We start from the raw sequence: 10,021 nt of genomic DNA, 5'->3' as shown, positions 1-10,021 counted from the left end.
ACAAGAGATCAATATACCCAGTAGAATTATGAAAGCATTCAAAAGAAAAAACAAGAATTATAAAACTCATGATGTTTTTATCTTCTCACTCTCAATGACATTCTGCAAGCAGTGAATTCTGTAAACATATTCTGTGCTCATAAAACATGCACATTTTCCACTTGCCTTTCTATTCAAGGAAACCTCATATCTGTACCTGAAGCTGCAATCAAGTGCAGTCTAGAGGACTGCCTCTCAGAAGGCTGGCTCACAACAAAAAAAAATTGCACAAATCCAGACAAACACAGCACAGATTGTTGTTTATAACACATCAAATGGCACACAGGGCAAACCAGAAAAAGCTAAAGCCACAAATATCAGATTGGAAATTGGAGTGAAATTCTGAACAGTAAAAAGCACTATCAGCATCACAAGAGCAAGTCTCTCACATAAAAGTGCTGTTATCTATTTAGAAAACCTTCAACTTTTTCAGATAAATTCCATCCTCTAATCAATGACTCACCACTCTTGCTGTAAGAAACTGCAGGTAAACCCAGAAAGGTGTTTTGCAATTTTTCCATATTGTAGTCATCTTTTTTTTCTTCATTCTAAACTTGTGGAACTCCACAGTGCCAAGAAGTATCAACACAGGAGAGCTGGAGCCCAATAGTACTGAAGACTCAGTTTGATTGAACTGCATTTTACAGGAAATAAAGCCCACAGGTTCTTAAATAACCCACGTAATAAAGCTCACTGCCACCTGACAGTGATTTCAAGACTGGCAATTGGTGTGGGAGAGTGATGAGAAAGGTAGAGGCTGCCCGAAAATATAGCAGGAAGATATAAAAGAGAAATGCTTTTCTCTAAAAAATGGTATGTTACACAGCAACCTGAGAAATGTTGGTCATCCGAGAAACAGCTTAATATCAGTTAGAATATTTTCAGAGATGGGTTCCTAAGGTTAGGAAAAGGTTGTAAAAGAACATGCCCTCCTTGACCTAAAGAAAAACACAATGTGTGACAATGCTTTGCAAAGACATCAAGGCTAAACACTGGAGAGGGAGATGAAGTGTCTAAACTAGAGCAAGAGTTTGGCACAAGGACAAAAGGGATTATACCTACTATGAATACATTCAGCCTGGAAAGTAGAAAGTGTCCAGCCATCAGAGCTCAGAGTACGGGGTAGCCTCACAGTGGGAATAACATAAGGAAAATAACCTAATTAGTTTTAAGAGGGAGATTGAAAAGTTTAAGAATGTCTCAACAGCAGGAGACTGGATTTGGGAAGTGCCTTTTAGTCCTGTGTTCAAGGAGGAAGAGTGATCAGAAAAACAGCCAGAACCTGTATCGGCATAAATTCCCTTTCAAAAGCATTTTTGCAAATCAGTCTCCTCACACCTTTGTTCACAAACATGATCAGAGATTCGTGCAAGTGAAAGGGACCTGTGTGTACCTGCCTGTAGGTTAATATCCTGAGTTATAAGTGAGCCTCACTGGTTTGTCACTGGTTCACTTAACCACTGTTAACATTACTGCAGCAGTAATGTGGCAGGACAAGTAAAGAGGATTTGGGGCGGGTTTGGACACCAGTGCAGGTACCAGCACACAAAGTAACCCACACTGTAACTGTTGTAAGCCTGGTATAAAACTTGTATTAAACTCTCTGTAAGCATTATTTTCTTCTCTGTACCATCCCTTCTGAGAGCCCATTCACTATGATGCAAAAGCAAATTTAAGGACATTTTTACGCAAAAAAGAGATAAACCAGAAAAAAAGTTTGTGGGTTTTTTTTAATATTAATCTGAAGGATTAGCTTCACCACTGTTGTTTAAACAAAAAACATCATAGAAATTACAAAAGCAAATATAGGTACAAAGAACATACAGTAATTAACACACTGCAATACACTTAAATGTGTGTTCCCAGAACTTCAGAAAAGAGCTGCAATGACATTCAAAGGGAAATCTCCACTGAAGCAATACTGTAGTCTTGATAAACGTTTTCGCCCAGAACTTTATTCCCAATTAAAGAGGTCCATCATTAACTACAATAAGCAGTAAAAAGTCCAGATGAAGAGGAAAATTAGCAGATGATTGTTACTTAGTTTTGTTTTACACACACACATCAATGTGATTGCTACTGTGACTTCAACCTCTTCCATCATCATGTGTGATCATCCATGCACTATTTTTAAAAACGAGGTGTTTCTCTCCTATAACAGCATTTTTATTTCTTTGGCAGTCACCCAAAGGGTATCTCCCCAAACCTACCAGGGCTCTGATTTGGTTGTCCTTTACCCATTGCCACCTTTCACTCCCCAGCTTATCAGCCTCGGTGAGTTAACCTGAATGCCCTGAGCGCAGAAAGCCAAGCACTGTGAGCCCCCAGGCAACACCACGACAGCTCTGCAGACCCAACAGCGGCTGACAGGCGGGTGGGAGACGTCTCTAGACAGGGAGAATCCTGGGCAGCTCTTGCAGTGCCTGCACCCTCAACAGAGAGTTCTTCCAGATGTTGAGGTGAAGCTTCTTGTGTTCTAGTTTATGGTCATTGTTCCTCGTCCTGTCACTGGACACCACTGAAAAGAGTCTGGCACCTGCCTCTTGACCCCCACCCTTGAGATATTTATATGCATTACTGAGATCCCCTAAGGAGCAGTCCCGTTCCCTCAGTCTCTCCTCATAACAGAGCTGCTCGAACCCCCAGTTATCCCCTGGATGTGCTGTTCATTCACCCAGCTCTCCTCTCCCTGCTGCTGCCCCCACTGACGAGCCGCGACGTGTCCGGGGCCACATGGGGAGCACCCCGTCCTCAGGTCATCCCTGCTCTTCACCCACTGCAGGCTCCTCTGCGGCCACCTCACCTCCTCCGGGGCCAGGCGGGCATCTCCCGAGCTGCCCTGAGCCGGGCACCGGGAGCGGGGCAGTCCGGGCCCCTCAGCAGAGGCCGCGGCTCCCCCCACCGCCATGCCCGCACGCCGGGGGCGGCGCGGGCTGATGACGCCATCTTGGGCAGCCCCAACATGGCCGCGGTTCGGGCGTTGCGGGGTCCGGAGGCGCTGGCAGGGCCCGGCGGCATCCACGGGGTGTTCGCCTCTCGCTCGGGGCTGCTGCGGCCGCTGAGGGCTTCTCCAGCCTGCTCGCCCCGGGACGTCTCCTCTCCCGGCTTTACCCGCTTCCGCCGGGCCAATACCCAGCGCGCTGCCTCCCGCGGGCCCCCAGAGCGGCGGTCCCTGTCCGGGTGTGCCCGGTGTGAAGGAGCCGCCGGTGCCACAGCGCCCGCCGCACCTCAGCAGTGGGCAGAGGGGCCAGAGCCAGCCGGGGAGCTGCGCTGGGTGTTGGGCGTGTGTCACACACCTGCAGTTCCTTAGTAGCCAACAGAGGACCCAGCCGTGCAGGAGGGGTTGGCATCTGAAGGGAGTGGGTTAGCACAGCAGTTATCAAATGTGCTGTGCTGCGGCTTGAGAAACCCAAAGTGTAATCCTAAACACTGTAGGCTGAGTGAGAGAGTGCGAGTCCTTTTTAAAACGCTTCTGTTGGAAAAAAACCCATAAGGCAGGAGATGGCAGTGCTTTAATTTGGTGTAACTGCCAGTTTACCTTAGGCACCAACCTAGGAAAATAGGTAGTAATAAAAGAATGGAAGGCAAATGGTGCTCTTGGTTTGTCCCTCAGGTATGGTCCTTGAGGCTCACTGATGGGGGAACAGCACTGAGCATCCTGCAGGGGAGAAATGAAAGACCATCCCATATGCCAGCACGGCCTGCCCTCAGCCCAGCCTCATCTTGGCTGGCTACAGACAGGTTGGGATAGCACCTGGAACAGCCCTTGCCATGGCAGGAGCCTGGCAGAACCACTGCTCTGCTATTGGCTTTATTCCCAATCTCCTTTTACCATCTCCTATGCTATTCAAAGGCAGACCCTCAATGAAGATTTTTGTTTGTTTGTTTGTTTTGTTTGTTTGTTTTTTGTGGGTTTCTTGGGTTTTGTTTTTTTCTTCTTTTTTTTTTTTTTTTTGTTCCCCTCTGGGAGACTCTCAAGTTTATCCATGGATTTTGATTGCTACGTAAATCTGATATGAATCTGAAGTGACTATATGGAGACAATCTCTGCCTTTCACACACACCTGTCCATGGCTTTTGCAACATTATGGTTGTAAATCCTTTAGGATAATAAATCGTTTACCACTGCCACATTTATATCCTAAGATCTTCTGGAAGTCTGGGGCTTGATAGAAAACATTCTCGATATAGTGAGACATTTGCAGGAGCTTGTCCTTGGAGACTCTTTTGTTCTGAAACCTGCACGTTCCTCCTCAGAACTGTCCACAGAAGTGCTCTGAATCGTATTTGCTTCTACACACTTCTGAGAAGCTGGGCAAAACCCACTCTGTCAGCCAGGCAGGTTGGGCACACTTGTTTCTTCCTGCTGGATTTTACAACTGTAAACAAATCTTCAAAACAAAACAAAACAAAAAACTGACCAGCAACACCAGCAGCCTTATTCGGAACATGTGGGATGCTTCCCTGGATGCCTTTTCATTTCCTGGAGTGAAACTCAGACACACCAGTTCACTGCTGCCCTGAAATGTGTGGAAGTTTTTTTTTCCTTCTCCCTCCTTTTCTTTTCCCTCCTTCCTTGTGTTGATTTGTGGGACCAGAATGACTTTGATTTCAGCAAGTTTGCTGTTTATTCACGTCACAAGTTTGACAGCTTTACACCAAATCAGATTGCTGGGTTTCAGGAGAGCTCTGAGGCGTCACTGGGAGCTCCTTTAGATTAAACTCGCCTCCCCGGTCTCCCCCCTCTCCCCCTCCTTCAGAGCCATTTAAACCTCTCTGGGGCTTTAACAGAAACGTGCTCCCAAGACCTGCATTTCATTCTGCCACTAATATGGTAAGTGCTCTTTGCATTTCTCTCGACCTCGAGGCAGAGGAGGAGAAGCTGGTCTCTCCCTTGGGGGAGTGCAATAGATTTTGTGCCCTCTTAAGATGGGAAAGAAAGGGGGCTCTTCTCTACCTGCCAGTGCAGTCTGTGCTGCTGTGCCTTCCCATGGGTGAAGTCTCTCCCTGACTGAGACTCCAAGTTCTGCCGTTGCCTTTCTTGCAGAGATTTAGAGTTGCTGCAGATGAGGCTTATTTGGAGGAGGGAGAAAGGGTGAATCCAGAGCCAACCCCAGGCTTTGCGGTCTGGGACTCCTGCAGAACTGCAGGGGCAGAAGAGAGTGCGAGCAGCCAGGAGGTGACTCTGCTGGCTCTGTGCTGCTGCTTTAGAGCTGAGTCGAACACCCATGGTGGCAGGAACGATCTGGCCAAGGATAGCATTGGACCCCCCTTCACCCTAAACCCATTCAGGACCGTAGCATTTCCCAAGAGTTTACAGGAGACCGAGCCGCCTCTCTGGCACAGCTGTGCTCGGAGCCCCAGTGCTGCGGGAGCTGGCGGGGCGGCACTGCCCGCGCTCGGCGCACGGAGCGGTGCCACCGGGAAAACGGGGAGCGGCCACCGGGTCAGGGCTGGGCGCTGCCTCGGGGGCCGGCGGCGCCTGGCAGGGGCGGTGGGGCTGCCCCGCGACAGCACCTGAGCACAGCCCGGCCGGACAGCAGCGGGGAGAGCGCTGCCCCGCCGGGGCGCTTCTGCCGGGGCGGCACCGCTTCTCCCCGGGGCGCGCCGGCCCCACCGAGCGCCCCATCGCCTCGGCCCCTTCCCTCCGCAGAGCGCCGGCCGGCCGTGCCCCGAGCCGGACTTCGCCGGGGGCTCGGGCTGCGCCTGCCCCTGGTCCGCCCCCGCCGGGGTTTCCAAGGAGACCTGGGCCGCCGTCTGCGCCGCGGAGCCGCCGCACAGCCAGGGCCGGCGGGAGGCTCGGCCGCCGGGTGAGTGCTCAGCTGCCGCCGGGGCGGCGGGAGCGGCCGCGGTCCCCAGCCGCGCTGGGAGCCGTACGTGGCCGGGATAACCCTGGCTCTCGTCCGCAGGCCAGTTCTGCAGCCCGCAGCTCGGTGCCCAGGACGCGGCGTGGCAGGGAGACCAGCTGTCCTCCCAGCTCTACAGAAACAAGCAGGTAAAGGCTTCGCGCCCCCCAGCACCCCCGGGTTCACCCCACGAGGCTCCCGAACTTTGTGTCACCGATTTCACCTTCTGGGTTAGATAATGGCACGTCTCCCTGTCACTGGCACGGATGTCACAAGTGACACAAAACTGTTGACATATTTGTCTCCCCCATGTTGTCCTGTGAAGTTGGACCAACTGTGGTGGGATTCCCTGTCCATTCCTCCCCTCTTACATCATATTTCAGCAGCAGTCTTGGCACTAAAGAAAACCAGGGAAATGAACGGGGGGGGCTCAGGCTCTGATGATGCTGTTGCCTAAAAGTGTGTCCTGATTCCATCAGGTTTAACTTCATGGGAAATGATTGCAGCAGAATTGCCTAATTACGTGGAAGATCAACCGTTTTGTTTTGACCAACAGGTTTTCCTTGTTACTTTAGTTTTTCTTATATTTCATTTTTTTGTAAATCCCAGCAAGAGACAGGAGAAACTCTGAACTGTCTTCAATGAAGGAACTCTAGTTTGATGACTATGATCAAGTACTTGGAATGATGTTTTGACACAGTCAAGTCAGTGAAAATTCAGATATTACCTTAAATAAGGTGGAATCTAACCAGAGTTCCAGATGCCAGTGTACTTATTTCTTTGACTCTGCCTCAGTCATTTAAGTCTGTTTTTGACTAAGCCTATGCTCAGAAGATGCCTGTGATCCTTGCAGAAGATTCTTTGTCCTCCCAAAGAAGTCTCCAGAGCTATGATTAGGAGCCAAAAATCTATCTGTAAACTCTCAGATTTCCCATGGAAAATTGTTAGGTGTCTACCATCCCTGTTCAGCTTTTGAGACCAGGAATTATCTCAACTCTGTATATGTACCAGGGCTGGCAAAGTAGGGTCCAGAATTGAAGAGATCACTGAGTGCTACTTTATCATAAAAAATGGCAACTGCATCTTCCTTCTGCACTCTACCCCCATAAATTGTTCGTTTGCAACATTTTTTTTTTCACCAGCCAGCTCTAAATGGGAAGGAGGGGTGCAAAGGGATGTTTGCTGTGGCTCAAGAGATCCTGAAGCTGCTGTCATGCCCGTGACCATTTCTGGCTGCTCACAGGGCTACTTGTAATTCATTTCTATTATTATTCTGCAGTTGCAGGTTTTTTCAGAGTAATCTTTTCAAACACTCACTCACTCACTCACAAAGATTAAAGGAAGTCAAAAGTGAAAACTGAACAGTCATGCCACTTAGATTTATAGAGACAAGAGGCTGGAGGGGGTGGGTTGAGCTCACAAAGCAAACACCCAGATCATCAAATCCAAGCAGCTTGTACCAGAGGGCAATTGCTATTAAGTTACAGAGTCAACATCTATTCATCAATATCTCTATTCCACAGCTTCAAGATACTTTGCTTCAGAAGGAAGAGGAACTTGCTAGGTTACATGAAGAAAATAATAACCTCCGACAATACCTGAATTCTGCCCTGATTAAGTGTTTAGAAGAAAAAGCCAAGGTATTGTGTTCAAACCTGTCATACAAATGTGTGCAGAAGGAACAGGTTGATTAGGTACGCACCAGTAAAATACATAGAAAATCTAAGAGTGTAGACAACCTGCATTGGAACCCACACTCACATTTAAATTCACAAAAGTGATAGTTTGCTCCAGGGATGATATCCTGTCAGGTTCTGACTGTGGAGACAGTGTAGCACCTGAGATAATTAAGTTTAATTTATTAGTTAGCTGTGCATAAGATAAGATTATATAGTCAATGTAAAATTATTCCCTCTAATGCTTTTTTTTCCCAGTAAAAAGTTCAAATTTGAATATATGTATTTTGAATGTCTCTCTTTTGTCAATTATCCCTTTGATAAGGATTTTTTTTTTCAGTTTATTAATTAAAAAGTTGGGGGGGAGTTTAATGTTGAAATACAAAATTAAACATTTCAGGTTAGATGAAACATGTTAAACTAAGTATGAAGGGTTGTTTCTTTAACATTTGAATTCTTTGTCTCTCACCTAAACAAAAATAAAGAAAAAAAATTCTTTCTTGTCAGCTTAAAGACATTTTTTGCTATTCCAACCTTGCCCATGAAACTGACCTATTGATTATTTGCTCAACTCTGTGGATTGGGCATGAGGTAAAAAGACTGTAGGACATAGGAGGCTTTCCTTTTCCATCCTGTTGATTGCATGACATCCTCCTTCCCATGGCCAGACCTGGCTCCTGGCATTAGAAAAGGTCTCCTTTGCTGGCACAGCAGAGAGACATGGCCACCCCCTGTGGAGAAGGGTCCAGTGTGGAGCAGTGAATTCGTGACATGGTGGAGAGCTTCCTTGTTTATTCTTGCCTTCATTTGACTGTACCTGGATGCCTGAAGGGCCCTTGTCCTGGGATAATGACAACTGAGGTGAATTGATGAGTGCAGCGCCACTCGGGCTGCTGCTCTGAGCAGTGCCGTGTCAGGATCAACCTGTTCCAGCAGGAGTTACCTTTGCATCCTCCCTCTTTGTCAGGCTGCCACTTTGCCCCCCATGCCCTGCTCACCTGCAGAGCATTGCTGGCACAGAGGCAGGTAGCAGCTCAGGGCTGGGAATGCCATCAAAGCACAGGTCTTATTGACACGGTCACACTCTTCTCTTTCAGGACCAGGATTGTTGCAGACACTGTAAAGATACAAAATAGTTGGTCATACCCAACTGTTTAAGCAGAGGGTAAAAACAAAATGTCTCTGTAAGGGCAGTAGTAAGGTCAGAAGCCTTCAGGTATCTAGAAATTCAAATTTTAATCTTCTGTCTCCTTGTTGTTTTGGTTTTTTTAATAGAAACTACTGTCTGACCATGGGCAAAAAACCTGTGCTATCCTCAGAAGTACCAAGAGGAGATTAAAGGAGGACCACTGCTTTGTTCCTCAAGAAACTCCTCATGCTTCCAAAGCTAGAAGGAACCTCTTCAATGAATTCACTGCCTGTGAAGAGCAAGCCAGCTCTGCTGTGGACAGCTGGGTCTTGCAGACCTTAGGATTAAAAGATGTGAACACCATTGATGAAGCTTCAGCTAACTACAGTGCCCTGTCCCCAGACCTTGGAAAAGACACATACTGCCTGAGCCCTGGGGGAGCAGCAGACTATGAGCACAGGGAAGGAGCAGCAGCAGTGTTTAGCTGCAGCCATGTGCCTCCAGCCAGCAGCAGCACCCATCCATGCAGCCAGGATTCTCCCTTCCTTCCTCAATTTTCTTCAGTGCCATGCATCTCCTCACCAGTGCCAAGTGTTTCCTCTGTCCCAGCCTGTGGGTTGCCTTATTTGACTGGTGGTTTGTCACCCAACAAAACAGAAGTGGCCTTCACAACGTGCCTGAGTCCCCACCGCAATGTGAGAACACACAGCTTCCACCAAGGACAGGCCTTTGTGCGCAGGGACGATGATGGGGGGTGGAGGTTCACCTGGGTGCCCAAGCAGCCTGAATGATGCACCTGATCAAGGGTCAGCCATAGAGGATGGAAGAGTCACACTTCACCTTGTGCAACAGACAGGTTCAGGCAGAAACAGGACCCCTTTTGGGCTTCTCTAAGTGCTACTCTGTCACTAACCCACTCCTCATTCCCTCACAGATTTTCACAGATGTGACTCCAGATTGCACTTGGACAATTTTCTGCCTCACATGTTCAAAGTGCATTTCTTTCTCTTGTGCCTGTGTTGAGAAACCTGCTTTTACTTGTTTCCTGGGGTTTTGTCATCAGCTCCTCCTTGTTACTGGTAGTTTCCAAGCTGGAGGGCTTTCACCTTTGATGATCACTTTCACATGCACCAAACAGGAAAGCACTTTGGGAATATACCTCTCTCCCTTCGGAAATAGCACCTGTCTCACAGATATCCACAGATAACAAAGGAAGCATAGGCTGGGGGCTGAGGATCAGCCGTTTCTAAGTGATTTATGTCTCTCTTGACTACACAGATAGCCATGGATTCAACAAGCACCCATGGTTGCCTTAGGTGCTGCACAAGGCT

The 10,021-nt window shown here is 48.1% G+C and overlaps 1 protein-coding gene across 1 annotated transcript; it reads left to right on the top strand.

Moving 5' to 3' along the window:
• Positions 1-3,001: 3,001 nt before the first annotated feature.
• GMNC (geminin coiled-coil domain containing) lies at positions 3,002-9,481 on the top strand. Its single transcript, XM_050978126.1, has 6 exons — positions 3,002-3,322; positions 5,693-5,849; positions 5,949-6,034; positions 7,409-7,525; positions 8,837-9,113; positions 9,300-9,481. Exons 1-6 carry the CDS (start codon positions 3,002-3,004, stop codon positions 9,479-9,481), a joined length of 1,140 nt encoding a protein of 379 aa, XP_050834083.1.
• Positions 9,482-10,021: the final 540 nt, after the last annotated feature.

The sequence above is a fragment of the Serinus canaria genome, chromosome 9 (assembly GCF_022539315.1).
Source record: "Serinus canaria isolate serCan28SL12 chromosome 9, serCan2020, whole genome shotgun sequence".
NCBI lineage: Eukaryota > Metazoa > Chordata > Aves > Passeriformes > Fringillidae > Serinus > Serinus canaria.
Note: the sequence above shows the minus strand (reverse complement) of the source record. Positions and strands in the feature narration are given on the sequence as shown.